The sequence below is a fragment of the Labrus mixtus genome, chromosome 1, assembly GCF_963584025.1.
Source record: "Labrus mixtus chromosome 1, fLabMix1.1, whole genome shotgun sequence".
NCBI classification, from domain to species: Eukaryota; Metazoa; Chordata; class Actinopteri; order Labriformes; family Labridae; genus Labrus; species Labrus mixtus.
In genome coordinates, this window is record NC_083612.1 from 8519549 (window position 1) to 8541182 (window position 21634).

Here is a 21634-nt window from a genome sequence, read left to right on the forward strand (position 1 = left end):
CACAGCACAGCACGGCACAGCACAAACATCAACTGTCTGTAAGTTCACCTGTTGTGATGTTGGCTGGCAGCTTGTGGTGAAGCAGTGCAGAGCAGCAGAGCATGATGGGAGGGATGATGAGGTGGATGTGGGCTGTTATGGGTATGTAGGGGTTTGTTTGGCACCTTAAGGTTTTTTTTTTTTTAAATCTACAAAAACGACAGATCTAAAAGGATTTCTATAAGGAGCTGCTGGAGGATTAAGGCTGCGGAGGAAATCTGGGCTTGAAGTTAAGGTTTTCTGAAGAGGTTGACGATGCTCATGCAGCACTGTTGGGCCTGCTTTGGGAGCTGCGTTAGCTGCGTGGTCAGCTGGGACAGTTCCTGCGGCGGGGTCGGCATGGACAGTTTGGGAGGGGTGAGGTTATGTTGATGCATCAGCTTCCTGCAGCTCTCCAGACGCCCGGCAGCATGTGGGAATTGAAGCAGAAGGCGCTTTATCGGGGAGCGACTGCGGGGAACTGGACGGAGAAACGTTCAGAGTCAACGATAAGAAGAGGACTGTGACATCTTTGATCGACTGAAAGTAGAAAACTAAGGGAAAGAAACTTAACCTGAACAATATGTCGCAGCAGAAAAATGATGGACCAAGCCACAAAGTGAGACTGAACCCACATGTTGAAAGATGTCTATCATTTAAGACGGCAAATCAGATGTTATATCTGATGTCAAATCAATCAAAACGTCTCTTATCATGTGGTTGTTGAGACTCTTAACGTAGCTACTGTTTTCAAGAAATTAATAAATTTGATCCAATCAAAAAGCTTTTTGACCCACTTGTCACCAAACTACGACGTCCTAATTTCAGTAAGAACTCCAGGATTCATTTATCATATTTACAGTTGACATCAGTTCACTAAGATAAAGTCTGGTGGGGATCTGTAACAGTAAGACATGATGTATTTGTTTTTAAAACATGAAATAAAGGCCTTATTGGTTTTGTCGTACAACCATTACCAACCACAACCAACCTGCTCTCACCTTTACATCCACCTCCTTCTACTGTTGAGGCTGCATTCTCCTGATGAAAGCACAAAACACACAAAAAAAGATTTACACTCATTAAAAAAAGACAAATGAGAATACTTAAGTAAGGTGACATGAAATGACATACGATATGTTAGATGGATATGATACAATGCAAAAGATAAGATACGATACACTATGATGCAATATGATATACGTAATAGATACAATACATCACCTTGGACATTAGTCATGCACTCAAGTTCTGTCACACCTGATCTGTGGGGCCGGTCTGATCTTCTGAAGCTTGTTGCTCTAGTTGTCCACTGATCTGTTGAGAGACTGGAGTCTCCAGGTCTCTCCTCTCTGATGCAGGCTCAACTTCTGTTGATGAAGGAGTGCCGTCACCTTCAGCAACAGAGACTTCCAAATGGCTCCTGAGGGAAGACGTAAAATGTCATGTAAGCCAAAACAGCAGAATAAACTGTTAGCTCAATAATTACCACAAAGACTGTTCATGATCATGTACTTTACTGGAACTCTTGTTTGACACATAGTACAGTGATAACCATCACTTACAGCACCATAGTGCGCCCCCTGTCCCCCATCACCAGTGTAGGACATAACACTTAACATAAACCACCTGAAAAACTGCAATACTGATGGTTCTACTCAGACGCTCTGTGTTCATTAAACATTTAGAGACTATCTGTATGTTAAGTTGTGATTGCGAACAATAAACCACAAATCCTGCTGCTGCTCGTCAACAGGCATGGCAGACAACTGCTGAGGGCTGACAAACTTTAAACCCCAGCAGTGGCTCAAAATGTGCAAATTTTGCAATGACAGTAGGAAACCTCCCTAAGGGGACCCCATCTGACAGCTCTCTTGTTGAGTGTTGCAGCCGTTATTCCTGTGAAAACCAAAGTTTGTCCATGAAAGTCACCAAAGGATAATGAAGAAGAAATATCTGTCTGAGAGTTAAAAAATAAAGTAAGTTAGCGGTAAGTGGAACAGATAATGATATAAAGAGAATAAATGAGCGCATGCTGCTAGTCTAGCTTTAACTATGGAGGAGACATTCAAATAACAAAACTTCCTCTGAAGTTAAAGAACACAAATAAGCCAGTAGTTACAGTGTTTATACTTTCTAACCAGTCAACTTGGCCTTGGGCGATGTTGCCAAAATAAACATGGTCCCTGCTAATGCCATTTTTAGAGTAGCTAATGCTTACCATGTCTGTTAATTTATAACATACAGGTAATGAACAGTGCTTGGAGAGGCCCCCTGTGAAATTTATGCCAAAAAGATTCTAGCATTGCTACTGATCCTGTGCATCAAAGGCATGTCGATAATGCCAAATTTGGCCAACTCCCAAGACCCAAGAGAACCAAATGTGTGCAATCTCTGGACCCATTGTTGCTGCCATGTTTTGTGGATTTCATTTCCAGCAAGCAAAACTTTGGATCTGTTTCTGGATTCCAATCTTGGATCTGCACCACTACACTCGATGAACACTACACTGGTGTCTTTCAATAGCAGGTATCATGGGTTAGGCAACATCAAAACGAGATACATATTTAGATTCTCCCTCCCTTTTTGATGTTATATAGTCATATACCAAATTAATGCTTTGACACAACATACATTTAGTAACCCTGTTGTTCATCTACAAGAACAATCAATCAGTAGAAACACATGAATCTGACATGCCTGAGACCTTTGCTAGGATTTACTCAACAGAGCAGTAGTATAAGAGAGAAACCGGGGTTTAGTTTGGGTTTCAGAAAGATGGACTTACTCTGGGTCATCCTCGTTCTCCTCTTCCAGGATGTTGGGTAGTCTTTGAGAACAAACAGAAGGACAGTTGTTGAATAATGTATCAGCTAAAGGACCGAATACGTAATTGGGCCAATGATGTGTGAACATCCGTGTGACTTACTGCTCGTTGGACTCTGGCTGCGTTTCAATGACAATCTTAGCTGAATGCTCCTCCTCCAGCTGTCGGACTGCCTCCTCTGCTGCCCTTCTGGCCATGTCCTCTGCTACGCGGGCCGCCTCCAGGCACTCCTGCTGCAATCTATACAGCAAGGAAGAGCTCAGTTTATCACCCAAATTCAAGGAAATGGAATTTCTGAATGAAAACTAAAACAGAAGAAAGAAAGATACAACGTAAGCCCTGATCTGTCCCCATTAATGCTTCAATTTCTATGAGATGCTGCAATTCTTAAGAAGCCAAGATATCTTAGTGTAGATTAAATCATCGTGCAAACAGAACAACTGGCAGACATTTTCATTCATGGTTCAGTAATGAAAAGAATGAACAGAATAAGAATGACAAGAAAACAATCAAATATGCAGAGAGATTGGTTGCAAACCTTTCCTCCATGTGAGCCAAAACTTCCACTTCTGCCTCCTTCATGGTTTTGTTCATCACTGGAGTACATTGATCCATGTGTGCATCTATATCCTTTCCCTGCAAACAACCAGAAAAAGAGATCATTCCTTGAATCTGTAGCTTATATTGTCCAGGGCTTCTCTCACTTCAAGGATAGATTGTACCTATTTACTTTAGAAAAACTAAAGATGCCCCAGTTGAGAAAACTAACCACACATACCACAGCTTTTCATTACTTATTTATAACTTCTGTTTTTCCAATTAGCTGCGTTCACTTGAAATGTCACTGGAACATGTCGCACAAACTGCATGTTGCTGATCTTTCAGAGAGACTGAGCGTCCAAATGGTGACTTTCTCCTCCCAATAAAAACCATTTCCTCTGAATCAACAGTTAGGCATACTAGCATGCCAGCATTAAATTGATGCAACACAACAAATACACGTCGGCTACTGACAGTGGTGCTTGCCACATTGTCTTGCTGGCGCCCGATATCTTAGATCAGGGATGATTTCGTCTGATACCAATATTCAACTGATGCATTCCCTAAACATCACATATGAGGAAGTCATGAGAATTAGCCGGCCCCTTAAACGTTCACCTGCAAAGGATGTGTTTGGGATGTAAACAGCTATGACCAACGACTTTGGTTCAGCACTAGTTAATCCAATTACTTCTATCTTTAGCCTCTCAACATCCCTGCACTACTTAAATTCTTGGAAATCTTCTACTGCTACTACTCACTCCCGTCTTCAAATCTTGCAACCCAATTACCAAATGTAAAAATAAGCCCAATCAGCATTCTCCCGACAGCATACATGGTTGCTGAGAAACTGGAAGTTGAACGTAAAACTTCTCATCTCAATAACAGTGCACTACTCTCACTACTCTTTGAATTCAATCAGAAAGTTCTCCTAGTCAAGCTCTCTAAATATAATGTCTCTAACCTTGCAGTGAGAACCACTGGACCATTATAGTAATTTAAAGTTTAATGCAAGTTTCCATATCTTATCACTGATCCAAATCATTGCTGTTGCCCACTGGGGATCCCACAAGGATCTATTATTGGCCCACTCCATTTTGTTAATGGTACTCCATCTGGTTGTCCTGAAGTTGAAACTCTTATGTTTGCGGATGACACTGAGAACTAAAGCAGCTGTTGCAGCAAAGCTCAGCGGTTCAAAGGCCGAGGTCACCACATGGTGCTGCATCAAACTTAATGCGTCTTAAACAGTCAGCATCTGGGTGAACACATTCTTGTAAATTAAAAGATATACAAGTGATCCTTATAGACTTGGGGCTGATGTGGCTCAGTTGGTAGAGACGGTCGTCTCTCAAACGGAAGGTTTGGGGTTTGATCCCCAGCTCCTGCTGCCACATGTCTGATGTGTCCTTGTGCAAGACACTTTGCTGGCCGCGTATGCATGTGTGTGAACGGGATAAGTTACTTCTGATGTCTGACTTTAAATAGCAGACTCTGCCATCAGTATGTGAATGTGTAGGTGTGACCTGCGGTGTAAAAGCCCTTTAAGCGCTATATAAGCTCAAGTCCATTAACCATTTACTTGTAGCAGGTTGAACAATTACACAGCGAGTAGCCTAAATTAAATTTGATGAATTAGCAAAGAATGCCTTTCTCTGCCCAATTAAAAAAAATGAAATATACAAATTTGTGCTTGCAATACAAAGCCAAATACAAAGTTGCCTATGATTGCCTCCATCCTGTAGCCTAAATCAACAGAGGGACTGATACCAATAGTATGACAAGGGGGTTCATAAGAGGAGACTGCACAAATTTTCTGTCTTCATGTCTGTAAAAAGCATCCCCTGTTTTTGACTCTCTTCTTCTGTCTCATCTGTTCTCACCACCAGGGACTACAAATAAAAATAGCCCATTAGCCAAATCTCACATATTTTCTAATAATAAAAACATTTGCACTGTTCAAATATAAATCATGACTTTCTGTCTGCTGACTATAAATGACTAAGTCATCAGAGATGCACTTTCCAAATAATCATAACAGAAGTTATGGGGACGACGTTGTCCAGGTCATGATTCAACTTTTACACAATAAAAGAAATGCACAAAAATCTATCGTTGGCCTCAAATATTTCATTTTCAGTCTGACAGTAATCATCTTAGTAATTCCTCCTTGTCTTACTGGATGATCAGAATCTCACTGACCTCTTTTTCCATCGGTTGCAGATTGCAGTCATTTATCTGCTCCTCCTGCTGCTTGGCCTCCTTGTCCTGTTCCACATCCTCCAGGACCAGATCTGTCTTCTCCTGTATGATGCTGACTGAACACCACATGGCAGGAAGAAGACAGCTGAGGAATATCTGGCTATGTACGGTATGTTTCCGGTATACTGTTTATCATCTATGTGAAACTATATATTTATGTCAGGGGGGAAAAACAATTATTGATGATGGTTATTTTGATAGTACTCTAATGTGAGTGTGTATCTGATCATCTACTGGCTGAATGAAATAAAGACGTCGCTGACAAAAAACATGACATCTTCCGGGCAAACACTTTAGATCTTAACCTTAGACACAGACCTATAACACGTTTCAGAACATAATTGTTGTTAGACTCATTGATGGATTGATTCATTGGTTGATTATTTTTCTTTGCACTTCAGGCTGACTAATCAACTCTGCAAAAACACTCAAAAAGCACTGATTTCTTTACAAATGAATGTCTTTATTTTTCTAATGTACAGCAATATGCATCGTGCGTTGATAGATCCTTTTTGTAAAATCAGCAAAAATGTAAAAAAAATGTTTTAATGGGAGTCGAGAACTGCAACTAAAAGCTTGTGCCAGTTTGCAATAAAAATAGAAACAAAAGGAGATTCATTACAAATGATGCTGAGATGTGACCATAGTTTATAGATTGATCTTTAAGTTACAGATGATTTTTTTTTTGTCATGATTAAACACTCACATTGTATTTTCCTTATTTAAAAAAAACATTATTGAAACGTAGGAGATACTGAGGCTTAGTCCACACATGTAGGCGAGTATTTTTCAAAATAGAGGTTTTCCTCCAGAATCCCGTCCACACTCTAAATTCTGAAAAACATCTACACCCATGTTAAAATGCAAAATGCACTGTTACAGCTGTCATGAGCATGCCAAGTCAAAAACGATGTCATGCCAATCCTCCAGTGATTTACATAGTAGTCCACTGAGGCGCCTCTGCTCGTCAACATAGTGGGAGAGTATGAGAGTATGTATGTGCGCGCATGTAAAAAGTCCAGTTAGCACCGTTAGCACCAGCACTAGCTTGGTTACGTCTGCCATCGCACTAATCTCATGAGAACAAAAGTGACAGCGTCGCTGAGGAGAAACCGGCGCACAGCATGACATTACAAGAGCAAAACTGTTTTCCCCGTCTACACATTAAAACACCTTCAACTGAGTTCCTGAAAATCTTCACTCTGGAAGGAGTTTTACAAAAGGTGCATTATCACTGAACTACATGTGGACGAGGCCTGAGTCTATTAAATCTCATTCATTTATCCTACATGTTGTAAACAAGTTTAAACGCATGTAAAGAAGTTTAAACGCATGTAAACAGACATCTTATAGTAAAAAAAACCTCTGATTTGTTTATATTTTTCATTTTGTTTATAAAATGTTTATAGTGCATCATGACTAAAACTAAATGCACTGCAGCTTTGCAAAGCAGTTTTGAAACAGAGCAGCACTCGATTATCGCGTCACTGTTTTAAAAACAGCTCCGTCTGTGCCTCCTTCTTCAGTTAGTTTAAAGAGTTTAGGCGGCTCTCAGTGTCAGTGCGAGCGACTCTCTCCGTGTCCTCCTCCTTCTCCTTTTATTTAAAGGGGCTCGCCGCCTTTCCCCCCTGAAACAGAAGGAGAGGGGGAGCTCGGTTAGAGTCGGCCTCGTCACTGACACCTGCCAATGAATACACAGCAGGCAGAAACAGCTCAACCAATGAATCAAGCTTTTAAATCAAGACCGGTCAAGACCAGACCGGTTAGGTTATTTTTCCACGTCATTACTGCGATTAGAAGGAAAACGCCCCTTCCTAGAATAAGAAATAACTTAGATTTTTTTCCCCTGGTTACAGTCGCAGTGAGTGACACGCCCCCTGCAGACAGGTTGATGATTTTTCAGTGATATTTATGGTCTTGGTCTTCACTCGGTCTCAATCCCTAAATGTCTTGGTCTCGTCTCGGTCTCCGAGACTCTGGTCTTGGGTAAGACCTAGTGTGGTCTTGACTACAACACTAGACATATCCCCTCGGCTATCCGTCGCCCCTACAGTTGTTTTTTAAATAATCTATAAAAAGGGACAAGTCTCTATTCTCTGAAACCTCTGCACTTCTTGTCTACATTTTACTCTGTGGTATTAGTCCATAAAGTACATAGATATCCGGGCAATGATTCGACTGTATATTAGCTCTGATCAATTAATTGCGATTTTATCGTTACCTCGAGTTGAGACTTCACAATAAAGACATTACAAAAGTCTCTATTAATCGCAGTTAAAAAAATTACTGTTAAAGTAATAAATCACTGCTTTCAACCTCAGCATGTGTACATTACACCGATGCTTTCACAGCATTTTGATGCGGTCAGATGAAGCTCAAGCTAGCTGTTAGCTACTCTCAGATTAATTAGTGCCAATTATGAGGTGAAAAAGCCAACTTTTTTCTTCATCTTTTGGACTCAGCAGCGACATGTTGCAAACACAGATGCTGTGTAAAATATGAGGAACAGCGGGTCGACATGAACTGTAAGTTAAAGCTAGTTTGCACTCCTTCTTTTTGGTCATTTATCCCAATTTATCGCAATATTGAACAATGTGATCGACGCACAGCACACATATTTGTTCATAACGTGCAGGCCTGCTGTATCTGTTAGTGTAAGCTGTGGAAGGTCTTACTCACTTTTCTGCACCTCGTCTCTGACGCTGTCCTGCAGGAGGAGAAAAAAGGTGACGTTTAATGATGCCTCGCTGTCTGAAACTTCGATGTATGATTGTGCATGAGGAGAAAACGTCCTGCAGTGACTCACCTGCTTGTGTACAGGCTGAGGCAATATGCGGCCAATCCCGTCAACGATCCAGCCCATCATTCTGTCAATGAAGCACAAAGTTTAAGTCCAGATAAATACTATGTTTCTCCACAAAATGTGTCATAAACTAACATATACTCTCTTGCATTCTTCACATATTAGATAGTTTATGGGATGTATGTATGTATAGAGCCAAGACAAAAGTTTATAACATATGATTTGATGCTGTAACTATTCAATATCTAATAAACGGATGTGATTTTTGGCAGCTAGGATTAAATAAACTAGTGTTTGGGATTTGAGGCAGTTTGTGGCTTGCATTGCATTGACTAATCATATAATCCGTTTCACTTTCCTCTGGACCTGTGATGTTTAAAAAAAACCCAGTTTGTTCTTACTTTGGCTGCTGCTCTGCTTCCTTTGAAGACCTGCGAGGACAAAAGAAATGTTTGCTGTCTAGTCGTTAACTCATCAACATCTTAACTTAGTGGTTGAGGAGGCATCTACTGTAGATCCTGTTTAGGACTAAAATACCTGAAATACAAACGAGAGGTGTGACTTCTAAACGTTTAAACACAAAATGTTTGGTAAAATCGCAAACCGTTTAAACAATAATTCGTTTTTGTTTTTTTTAAACATGTGGTAACGTGCACATGTCACTGCACAAAGCACAGAGCAACAGCGATGCTTTTACAAGAGGGGTGTACGGACAGCGGACCTCGGAAAAATACTGGGGCGGCCCGCCCAGGTATCGTCCATGTGTGGGGAAACACTAGAAGCTGGCAGCCGTTTAAACGTTTTTTTGGCATGTGTAAACATTTAGTTATTTGGTAACTTTTGCACACCACTAATACAAACTGTAAACATAATTTTACAATAACTAAAACCTGTATTGAAAATGTTCCTTCAGTTAAAGATGGAGGATAATGTACAGTATATATATTAGTACCTGTCCCCCCCCCTTAGCACCAAAGAGAATCCTTTAAACCCTTGCTGTGCTACTCAAACATTTGTATATTGTGTTGTGTTGATTCAGACTCACTTCTCAGTGTCAGTGGCTGGTTTTGGAGCTGGTGGAGGTTCTGGTGCCTTTGCTGTTTCAAGCAGAAAACACTCAGGTTAGCAATACTCATACTTCAACACCCAAAACATAACCCGCTTATAAAATCATAACCACGAGTTATGAAATACATCTGCAGTGAGGATTTGAGGCTGAAGTTACCTTTAGTGGAAGCAGAAGGCTCCGGCTTCTCTTTGGCGTCTGTGATTGAACGGACATGAAACTCTGGCTGAGGAACAACCTTCTCTATACCCTGCTTTATCCAGTCGATCATCCTGTGAGTCACACAAACACACATACATACATATAAATATCACACATTAGAACACAAGTCAACTCTGTAACTTAAAACCTCTACATGCAACAAGGCCCTCTCTCCATTTCCATCAATCCTTTTTATATATTTGTATATCTTTTATTGATCGTGACATATCAGACGCACGCACACAGACACACACACATACCTGGGTGGGTGAGGCTTATTTTCAGTCTTTTCCTCTCTGCCTGTGTCCTTCACAGTCGTCTTAGGCACTGCAACTAAAATATCCAAATTATCAGTTACATTTCCAGTCTGAATCTCTGCTGTATCTGTGGAGGTATTTAAACTGTTCTCACCTGGTGCAGCTGCTTTCTGACACACCTGAGGAGAGACAAACAGAGGAGTTCACATGACCAGCTGACCAGACTGTTTCTCTGAGGGTGAACATCAAATGAAGGTTTTCTGGGGCAGCGGTGGCCGAGGGATAAGTTCGTACGCCCCATGAACAGAGGTTGTTGTGCTAAAATCAGGCAGCTCAGGTTCAAATCCGACCTGTGGTTCCTTTCCTGCATGCCATTCCCCACTCTCTCACTCTCCCTGATTTCCAACTCCACTGTCCAGTCCCTCAAATAAAGGCATAAACAGCCCAAAAATAAATCTTCAATAAAGATAATTGTATTAATCCTGAAGGAAATTGTTGTGCAGCAGTTGCAGTACGTAACCCTAAAATCCAGATTTATTTTTTATTACAGGGTTTTCTGTGGCCTTTCGGAATTACTCCAGACTCTTCAGGGTAACACCAGACATTTGAAGTTTGAGAGTTTACCTCGTTGGGCGGCTCGGCTGTGGGCCGCTTGGCTGTTGGCGGCTCGGCTGGTGGCGGCGGCGGCGGTGGCGGCGGCGGCGGCTCTTTGCTCTTCAGCTCGGGCTGAGGAACAACTTTCTCCAAACCCTGAGTGATCCAAGCTATCATCCCTTTTCTGTGGACAGAAACGAAAACACAGATTGTGTAGATATAAAGCAAGTTTCTATTTGGCATTCAGATTGTTGAGAGACTCAAACAGATTTGGTATCCTGTGTATTGATTGGTTTAAATAACAGCTCACTATTTGGCATCCTGTGTTCTTATTCGTTCATATTACCACTCACTCTTGGGCAGTCAACGAGTGGATTGGCTCATTGATTATCTTTAAGTTTCCAATCCTAGGTACTCAAGATTTGGCATCCCGCTTAATGATTAGTTCATATGGCAGATAACTATTTGGTGTTTTGATTGGCTCATAGAACAGCTGACTTATAACTGCTATTGATTAGTTCTTAGAGCGGGTCACTGTTTGGCATTTTATTTTTGGGTTAGGGTTAGCTTCTAATGGGCATCCTGGTTGTTCATCGGTTTCTAAAAACATTATTTGGCATCCTGCAAGCTGATTGGTTCAAAAAGCAGCTCACTATTTGGCATGCAGTTATTCATTGATACTCACTTGTCTTCAGGATTACTGTTGCCCACAGAGAAGAAAGAACAGAGAGGAAACATCAAAACACTACTTTCACTTTGACACATTGACTTAGTACAAACAAGTGGTTCATAGTGAGAGTTCAACCAGGAACTTGTTTTTTCATCATACTTATGTTGTCTGTCAGCAATCTGTGACATGGAAAATCACTTTGATGTTGAGACACGAGTCAGACTCTTTAGTCAAAGACTTGAGATGTGATGTGGACTTACATCTTATCAATGCTAGACTGAATTACACAGCTCCCCCTACTGGTAAGCTGCACAATCCATTAGGATTTAAACGTATTTTCTTTTACATTTTCTGGTTGAACAAATTCCCACATCACTCACACACATGCGCACTGTTTACCCGGTTGTTGTGTTTTCGTCCTGTGTAAAGAGGCGTGAAGGAGGAAGGAGACATGGAGGAGCAGAAGATGATGGAAATATTAAAAGGTCATCGGCATATAACTGAACTTATGAGGATATGCCATTGTAAAATCTGATCCTAACCTTGGAGGTGGTGGAGTTGGTTCGACTCAGCTTTGGTGAAACTGCAGGTTGAGGTAGAGCGCTGCTTATCCACCCAAACACACCCGACGGAGAACCAGGAGCTGGACTGTAAACATAAACATAGATGTTCTTGCTAAGATGGGTACCTCAAAATCCTGAATATGAATCAAACATTTTAGTTTACTGTGTCACATTGTTACCAGATGTTTTTTTTTAGGTTCAACACATTCAGTAGTGCTGGAATAGCTGCTAAAATTAGTTTTATCTAACAGGCCAACATACTTTAAGGCATAGCTAGCAAACAGTATAGTTGCTAATAAAATTGGTTAATGTATGACGTGAAGCATTGCTGTTATTTTGAGGGAAAGGCAGTTTAATTAACATTTTTTATGTTAAGTAGAACTGATAAAGCCTTTAAAAGCTAAGTTAGCATTTCTAAAAGCTATTGATGAATTAGCTCTCAGACAGCTAGCATAGGCGTATGATTTTGCAGATTAGCTTACAGTAGCATGTTCTTTCTAGCATGTTGCGAGTCAGGCTTTGTGTCATTACATCACCAAGCAGCCAATAAAATCTATTATTTTTTTGTGATAACTAGAGTGATGTTATATAAATGACGGAATAACTCACCTGTTTCCCTCTTCTGGCTGTGTTTCTTGCTTAGATTTGTCAGCTTTTGTAGCTTTAAAAGAAAAGAAGAAGTCTTAGTGTAGGCTACTATCAACAAGAATAAAATCAAACAAATTAATGTTCATTGAGAGGGAACTTACCTTCAGCGTTGCAATCATCTTTAAAAGTAACTTTCTTCTGTCAAAAACAAACAAAAATTAAGGTTAATGTAAGTACAAGAGTAAAAGACTAAAATGTACATTTATTTACATTACATACAGGTTTATACTCAAATATAAGGTTTTCAAAGTCAGTAAAAACTCTGCTGAATGGCAATAAGAAATTCTGACACTTAATATTTACATACAGTGAAAGCCGGTGCTCCGTCGAAATGTGCTGCCATGGCGCAAAACCATAAAAGAGGCTATCTTTTTTCCCCCTACAAATAATGCTAACATGACATGGTACTCTATTATTTAAGATTTCTGGGGAGGCGTATCTCAATGGAACAGTCTCCTTTAATGCTCCCAGTACACAATCACTTTCACACTCAACTACACCCTGCATTTGCACTTTGAGGAAATGGGAAGCACGTTTTTCTTCTCTATAATAAAAGCTTCATTTAAGATTTTAGAGGAAGCATTTCGATAGACGGACAGCTCATATCAAATAATGCTCTTTGGACTTCACAGACGGGTCGCACTATCCGATAAAACACAGACAACAAAAATCAACATTGTGAATCTTGCTGAATTAATTTGTATTTAAGGTCAGAAGGAGCACATTTTAATTTTGAGTCCCTTAATAGTAGTGGGGGAAAAAACATTGTTAAACAGTCTGCCAATTAATACATGCATTAATAGGGAGGCGTGGCTTACAGGTCCGGGGGTAGTGGCGGATGCTTTCTCCTCCTTCTGCACTTCAATTTTTCTGGGCGGTGGTTCAGGCAGCTGGGGACCAATTTTGACCACCCAGCTAAACATCCTGGATGAGCAAAAAACACAGAAACAGTGGTTGTTACTGCTGGGAAAAAGTTACATTTAATCGTCCAATTATCTAGTCTAATTGTTTAATTATGAAGAACTTTATTGCCTTTGCTTTTGGCATTGCAAAGAAGGACCTTTAAGGATGTAGGCTTTGTTACAGTGCAACCTTCTGTGATAAACAAGACCTTATAAAGGGATCTAGTAATGATTACAATGTTGACATCCCAAAAATAAAAAAAGATTGCTTATTCTTCAGAAAAAGAAAAGTTAGTTAGCCTGTTTCTGTGTACTGTGCTTAATGGTCTTTAGATCAGGTGTAGCTGAGTGTCAACCTCAATTATAGCTGACTAGTCATGACCCTAATCCACCACAGGCAGTCTGGCAGAGGAGAACAGCGATGTGTCGCTCTGCTTTTGGACATCCATTTATTGGACTGGTTGCTCACTTGCACTTTCCAGTAAGCCCTCCCGCCATGTTAACACTCTCCAGTTAGTGTACCAATAATCAAGGGTAAACAACTAACCAGTGTGGTTGTAATTATACAGCCTACGAGGTTATCAGCCAAGCCAATAATTTGCCAGTCATGAAAAGTGCAAGTTTAGCCAATCAACCAATTATGTAACCAGTTCAGTAGTTATACAATCTCTGCAAATCAGGTAATAAGACGTCTAAGTCAGCCAATTCCCAATGTCGTTTACCCAGGTAAACATTTGGATAATGAATACATTGGTTAGGGTTAGACAAAGAAAAAAGGTAGAAGTGAGTGCTGCACTGGTTCAAACAAATGTAGAGGAATACAGGTGCTCTCCAAGAACAAGGGACAGGGACATGCCCTGCCCTGGGACATGCCCTGATGATGACTCAGACACATCCCTGTTTCATAAAGGATTTTTATACGACATCAGAGTGCCTCAGACTTTCAGTTTAGACTGCCTTTCCACACTTGTCATCAGGACATCCACCTTTTTTACTGGCTATTTGACCAGTAAACAAGTTGATTATTTGGACAGAGAGCTAACCAGTTAAAACAACAATATGTATATCCATACACATAAACAAAGTTGACTCAAATGAGAAGATCACCGCACACAATATGGCTGAAATACTTCTTGTTAGTTAATTGGCTTGCCATGAGACGAAACCAGTTGTTTGTTTGAGTATGTAATTAAATAAAAAGAAGACCTAATTCAGCCATCTTGTGTGCGGTGAATCTTTTAATTTGCAGTCAAAAGGGACTAACAGTGCTGTGCACAGGGCGTCCATGTTTGTATGACAGTAGTTTTCAAAGTTGATCTAATAGTACAACAACTTTCCACAGGAAGAATAGCGTCTCTCCGTGGCAACAGATCGCCCCGCGCTGAGGATCTCTCGCATGAAGTGTGTACGTCTTCACTGCACTAGCCAGTTAGCCCGTCTTGGTACTGTTTGATACAATGGCTGTGAGAACGAAGAGGACGGAGAATTACGGATGACGTTATGAAGAGAAAACAAGAGAGTGACTGAGCAAGACACGGAGTCTACATCCCTGTTGATTTTATTCATGACAGATTGCGGCGTAACGTTAGGCTGCGTCGTTAACAGTGTCGTTGTTGCCTCATGTTTCGCAGCTTTAACGGGTGCAGAAGGTGTCTTCGGCATCTTACACCAAAAGTCTGAAATAATGTTACTTTAAGTCAATAACAATCAGCCAGTTATTGGTATTTACTAGCTAGCAAATTCAGAAGACAGACACAGACTCATGTAGGCAGGTAACAATTTCATCAGAAGACTAGTCCGAAGGAGAGTTAGCTAATTCGTTAGCAAGTTAGCCAGACAGACCCTTGGCAAGCTAACGGAAAAGCCATTGGGCAGAGATATTGGGTCAGGCTGATTGAATGACGCTATCATGTGTTCCAATACAAAATGACTCACAGGGCCCTTTTCTCGTGTTATATCTTGAAATAAGATGTTTATCAGGACAAATTCCCAACATCGTCTCATTGTAGCGGGAAAGAGCCAACCGGAAGTCAAGTACGAGTACTAATCAAACAAACCTGTTTGCTGAAATTGAAACCTTTGTCACTGATGACGTAAATTTCCTTTACAATGTGAGCAAACGTCCCTGATACTTGAGGTATTCAGAATGTTTTGGAGACTTGGTTTGTAGATCTTCAGTTGGACCATTAAGAGAACTACAGAATGAAATGTGATGATTGTCAATACAGGGTTGGCAAATACTCCATTAAGACGCTGAGTCACAGGATAATATTGAAAGACTTCACTGTTATCTGTCATAGGTTTAATGGAAGTTGCCACATTCTCTTGTGGCGTTTTCAATATGGTAAATGGTAAATGGACTTTAGCTTGTATAGCAATGTCCTAGTGTTCTGACTACTCAAAGCGCTTTTACACCGCATGTCACACCTACACATTCACACACTGATGGCAGGTGTTGCTATCTAAAGAGACCATCAGAAGTAACTTATCCCATTCATACGCTATTCATACACGATGAAGCAGCGGGAGTGTTTTGCCCAAGGACACATCGAACATGTTGCTGCAGGACCTGGATCAACCCCCAACCTTCTGGGTTGAGAGACGACGACACTGTCAACTGAGCCACAGCCACAAAATATACTAGAAATTTAACCTCTATATGATACTGGTAAATGCCAAACATTATCAATACCTGTTTGGTTACCTCGGCAACAGAAATAACAAAAATGTAAGTCCTAGACACCAAGTATTGGGTAAGTTCCTGTTTTCAGTTATCAAAAATTGCAGGCAAACTCTCAAGACACTGTCTGTCTAAGTTCCATACAAAAATTGGCAGCTTGGGGAAACCGAAGTTTGCCTGCAGTTTTGAAAGCTTTTATGTTCCTACTTACCTCTCTTATGAAATACTATCGATCATCAACATAACAGAGATTATCGTTTTAAAATCCCGAAAAAGTATTGAACGTTATTCTCTTGTCGGCCCTTCTTTTAAACTAGAAAAATGTAGCTAAACAACATGAGAATCAAATTACATGACAAGTTACTATGCATGCTTTCATTTCTATTTTTTTAAGCAAAGCAATTCAAAGACCAGCCATGCACATTTCAAATAAACCAAATGAAATTACCAAACACAACAACGACTCTTCTCTGCAGTAATTCCAAAGCAGCACTGTTCTGTCCATAAAGGTGTGTATTTGATGATGTCGTGTAGAGGTGTAAGTGGGAGTGGGAGTGGGAGTGGTCTGTCTGTTTGGGGTCTTGTGTCCTACCTGAGTTGTTCAGTCAGGGTCTGTCAGCATTTCAACGAGCGGCCTTGAAAGTGCTGTCAACACCAGGAGGGAGCGAATCACTGTGGGAGGATTATGCAGGAGGTCCACTAACAGGATTAGTGACGAAATAAAGGGCAGAGCGGGACAGACCGAGGTGGGACAGGGGGCTCAGATTAGAATCCACAAAGGCTGAAACATGAAGGGAACCCCATCACAACCAAACAGCAGAAGGGTCCAAAGCTCAACAATACCACTTTTCTCCTGAGAAAGATGAGACAATGAACTTCACTTTAATCCCCTTTAGCTTCAGTTAAGAGGAAGATGATGTTCCTCGGACAAGTTTAGACGAGCTTAGCGCTAAGTGGTAGTGGGGTGTGTTATAAGCAGGTAATCCTTAGACAGGGTATGCAAAAACAAGGTAATACAACACCTTTGGATCAAGCTTGGAAGGTAATACAAGATGAGATATTGAAGAAAAACAACAAAGTATAATAACAGACACATTAGCTTAAAGATGCCTAAAATGCTAACAAGAATGTATGACCAAAAGCTTCCTGTATTTATCAAAAGAACGGTCAGTAACAAACCAAAAAAAATCTTAAAGTTTGGCCTATAGGTTTATTCATTTTGAGATCAATCTGTAGAAAAATAACTGATCCTACAGTTCTCTGTGAGTACGCAGTAGAAGAAGTGTACGAGTGGAAGAAATGAGGTATGCTGACCTGGCAGCTGAGGCTGGAAAGAATAGAGGTCCGACTAGTCCAAGTAGGATGCAGATGGTTTACAGCCACATCAACATCCAGGCTACTGCGGGAGACGAGCAGGCAGTCAAAGACCTCTGCAGAGCTTCTGAAAAGGGGAGTCAGTGGCTGTGGCTGAGGATAAATGACTCCACCTGGGCCTTCAGGTGAGCAGACAGCAACCAGGGAGTGAGCTCAAGAAGGCCAGGATTCACTGCTGAACCCTCCGGAGGTGTCGTGGGCCTATCAGTGAAACACTTGAGAACCCACAGGATGCCATCTCTCACTAGAGTATCCCACAGAGTGTCTCAAGTGTGCATGTAAGGGAAATTAACACCTCGTCCTAATCAACAGTCTTTTTTAGATCATGATTTAAGATTTAGATGACATGCAGGAAAGGAGCCACAGATTGGCTTCCAGGACTACACAGCCTCTGTACATGGGGCACCCAACCCACCACTAGTCCACCGGTGCCCCACATGTCACCCTTTAAACAAATAATTGTATTATTTCTTTAGTTATGTTTCTTCTTATTATTATTATCATTATTATAATTATTTAATGATCTTTTTCTCTTCGTACCTTCCCTCAGTTTTTTTCTTTTTCTTTTCTGTTCTTTCATGATGTATGTATTTCTTGTATGTTTAAAAAAATATATAAAAATTTGCCAGGATGAACAAAATATGTGATGAAATTTGACAACTTGTATTGTAGAAAAACTTTTTTTTTTTTTAAAAGTTATGTTTCTTTGATGTTTATTTTCAATTGGTTCTAAAACAAAGTCCAATATGTTTGCCTATATAAAGCAGTTGTAATAGCTTCATGTGTTTGAAATGGGCTTCTATATAAAGTCACCCAGAATTGTATGAATTAATTTTTTTTAATGATTTTTAAAATTAGTTTGAGGTGCTCTGAATCTGTCCCTGTGAGTGCAGAGCTCTTTGTTAGTGCTCCGGCTGCTCCCGGATCAACAGATGAACTGAGCAGCTGCTGCTGATCCGCATGTTGTTAAATGTTAAAATTGGTTTGCAGCTTGTCCTGAAGGTGTGACGAATGACAGATGGAGCTCCACGTCTAAATTTAAGAAGGCAACTGTGCAAGTCAAAGAACTTCTTTGTGGAAGTGGATTTTTCATAATATGTCCCCTTTAAATAACATCAGAGCCTGTCAGTTCTTCCTCTATAAATGCGGCTGTATTCTGGGAACAGGTATCCACACCTCATGGTGTTTTGTTTTCAATGTTTGTTTGATAGCAGCTCAGCAGGGAACATATTGCAGTGGCCTCAGCTTAAACTGTTAATTTGGCCCTGAGGAGGATGAGCTGATAATGAGGTTAAGTCCAGCGTCAGCAAAACAGAGGATTTGAGCTCAGGTGCTCCAGGTACCTGTGCCAGATCACAGATCCGGCAATACTTCAGATTTTGGTCTGGCACACTCCGCACTGCCAGAGGGGAAATATAGAAAGGTGTTACGTTGCTATTTAGATTGTGTTGCATAAGCTTTTTTTTCTGTTCACACACTTTGGAAGAAGTCCGAAACGATATCAAAAATGACCGAGAATCACATCGACTTGCAGATGTTAGAAATGTTTTGATGCCATTTATCAGATACAAACCTCCCCCTTCACTCTATCGACAGCCTTCTAGTTCTGACAAAGTGATCAGACCTGCCTCTTCACGTGTTTGGATAAGAACTTGGTAAATAGATTTTTTTTTCTCTAGATTTAGCTTCTTTACCGTAGCTCCCTCTAAAATCTAAAATTGAAATCTGTTGTCTTATCTCCATAACCCCGAATGGTCAGGCACCAAAATATGTTCAAAAGGTATCTTTAAAAAAGAAGAAACAACAACTTGGAAGCTTTAACTATTTTCCTCCAAGGATTTAGAAACATTTGAATCCTGCATTCACTTAATGAAATGTTTGATTCAGGCTAGTTTGATAAAACTGTCCTGGTCATCATGAAGGGACTTAACTAAGACCTGAGAGTCACAGTCAGCAGCATGTGTGAGGGGAACCAGCTCAGACTGCCCTCCTGTGGACAAGATAAGAACTGCAAAATGAAAGCAACTGCCAAACAAAATGTCAAACAAAAACCCTAAGTGAGTCAGGGGTTATTTGTTTGAGACTTTTAAAGGTTACAGCTTTTTCTTAATGCTCATCATAGAAGAGGTACCAATACTTCTTAGTTCAGAGTGAGTATTAATATCATTTAAAGGATCTGCATCACAAGTATAAATACTCATTCAACACAAACAACTGGAAAGATTCGCTCCACAGGTAGATGAAGAAGTTAACAGACTGCATGTTTTACAATGTTACATCGATAAATAGTGCATATTTTACTGCAAGTTAATTCCCCTCCACACCACTAGGAGACACCATACAGTGGTTAGGTGTACTTGGTAGCACATCCATCCTTATAAATAGAGGTCAGGAGAAAGCCTTCCTCCCTTTGTTTCCAAACATTCCCATGATGGACTGTTACGCCCCTCCATACAGTGGCCCTTTATAATCATCACACTAACTAAATGATAACAAAGATTAACTGAGAAACTAATGTAAGAAAACACAACAGACACTGAGCAGAACAGCAGTCCCAACTCCAAAAGGCCTCTCTCTCTCTTCCTGAAGCACTGGGCTTTAGCACTGATACCAGGTGTACCTGGTCAAGTGATCAGTAGCTTCACCTGCAGAGCGGAAGACAACACAAATTACTGTTATTTTCTGACATGCTAATTATTCTTTAAATAATTACAGAACTGTAACCTTAAAGGTGCATAACACTTGATTTAAAGATTGTAAATGTGATTTGTTTGGACGGATATTGTAATCTATTGTTTCTTTCTTTAGAACCATGGCAATAATCAGAGCATCAATAAATCTTTATTTACGTTAAAACAAAGTGGATTGATCTGATTCCATCCTCGTTTCCTGTTTGTCTGTGGCTCCAGTTAGAACTGTCACTAACCTACAAAATGAATCTTAAGATGGAGTATAGTTTTCTTATGTGCCAAGACTCCATTTGACTTGTTGTATGTGAAAGGTGTGTGTATTTTGGCATTTTAATCATCCATGAAAAGAGTCAAAAAATGGTTAAATTGAAATTCAGGAAAAAAAATAGAAGTATAGCGAGACAAGAAATTATGAATTTCTTGAAAATGAAATGACAGAACTGAAATTAAAATGTGAAATGTAAGGAATAAAGTGAAGTTATGTATCCTCTCTCTTAGTAACTTCATGAGGACGTCATGTTCTCTCCAGTGGTGTGTCTCTGAATGCTCCTCTGGCTTTGTTACACTATAAGTTACAACTTTTTTGTATGTATAAACTTGATCATCACTTTATATGAATTGTGCAGATATTAACTGCTGTATGACTGTATATCACCCTTATACCTTCTGTTTCCAGGATATGATTAACCATCATATTCCACTATTTTAACTTGTTCAAACTGTTTTCTTTGTAACTGACCATATATCATATTACTTTATTTAAATGTAAGTTTCCCCTGAGCATGAAAAAAATAACATATATTTGGGATAACCTGAGTGTCTAGCGACCCACAAAATGTGAAATGAACCCATCCAGTCCTTTAAAATAAAAAAAGTGAAGTTAAAGAGAGACAAAGAGAGACTTTTAGGAGAGAATAACAGAACCGTGGAAGAGATTGAAAGTACAAAAACAGCAGGATGGAAAGTGAAAAAACAGACCACAGAGAGAGGATTTCAGAAAAGAGTGTTCAGTAAAACACGCAGAAACATCCAAACTGATTCAGTGGTGTTCAAAAAAACATCACATTAAACACACAGATGTTTTTATTTGAACCTTTTTTTCTTTTCACAGAGCAGAAAATATTCTCCACATCTGTTTCCAAATCATCTCTCTACAACGAAGAAACACGCTCACACAGACATGACTCACACACACTGTGACTCTGTCTGTGTCTCCATGGTAACCATGCCAACAATAACTGCATTAACTTCAGACCTGAACTTGACCCGTAAAGGCTGTCTGAGTGGAGCCTCAGGCAAGAAAATATGAACTTCTACATGTTCCATCCTTCCTCTTTTTTTATGGTTACTACTTTGCTTAGCATTGTGGGTATTATTTTTTAGTGTCCACAGCTTTCCTTGGCTTATTATCTCATCCAATCAAACGGCCTCCCTGTCCTATGTCCCTCCTTCACTTCCAGTCTCAAATGAACTTCTTCAGAAAGCCTCTTCACTTGAAACTGTCCTGGTTTTTTTATTTTCCTCTTCATTGCATACTTT

The 21634-nt window shown here is 40.1% G+C and overlaps 1 protein-coding gene across 1 annotated transcript in view; it reads right to left on the reverse strand.

The window, feature by feature from the left end:
- Window positions 1-16611, reverse strand: part of cngb1a (cyclic nucleotide gated channel subunit beta 1a) — a 28182-nt gene extending 11571 nt beyond the window's left edge. The window contains exons 1-21 of the mRNA XM_061052950.1: window positions 16480-16611; window positions 13268-13373; window positions 12551-12587; window positions 12411-12462; window positions 11781-11886; window positions 11638-11657; window positions 11254-11268; window positions 10599-10752; window positions 10129-10153; window positions 9978-10050; window positions 9676-9788; window positions 9496-9547; window positions 8852-8881; window positions 8454-8514; window positions 8327-8354; window positions 5588-5703; window positions 3384-3481; window positions 2948-3085; window positions 2807-2848; window positions 1279-1441; window positions 1020-1059 (exon numbers count right to left, since the gene is read on the reverse strand). Of these exons, the coding sequence (XP_060908933.1) occupies window positions 1020-1059; window positions 1279-1441; window positions 2807-2848; window positions 2948-3085; window positions 3384-3481; window positions 5588-5703; window positions 8327-8354; window positions 8454-8514; window positions 8852-8881; window positions 9496-9547; window positions 9676-9788; window positions 9978-10050; window positions 10129-10153; window positions 10599-10752; window positions 11254-11268; window positions 11638-11657; window positions 11781-11886; window positions 12411-12462; window positions 12551-12587; window positions 13268-13372 (1468 nt within the window). The 5' untranslated portion in view covers window position 13373; window positions 16480-16611. The remainder of the gene's footprint in view (window positions 1-1019; window positions 1060-1278; window positions 1442-2806; window positions 2849-2947; window positions 3086-3383; window positions 3482-5587; window positions 5704-8326; window positions 8355-8453; window positions 8515-8851; window positions 8882-9495; window positions 9548-9675; window positions 9789-9977; window positions 10051-10128; window positions 10154-10598; window positions 10753-11253; window positions 11269-11637; window positions 11658-11780; window positions 11887-12410; window positions 12463-12550; window positions 12588-13267; window positions 13374-16479) is intronic.
- Between the last annotated feature and the right edge of the window lie 5023 nt (window positions 16612-21634).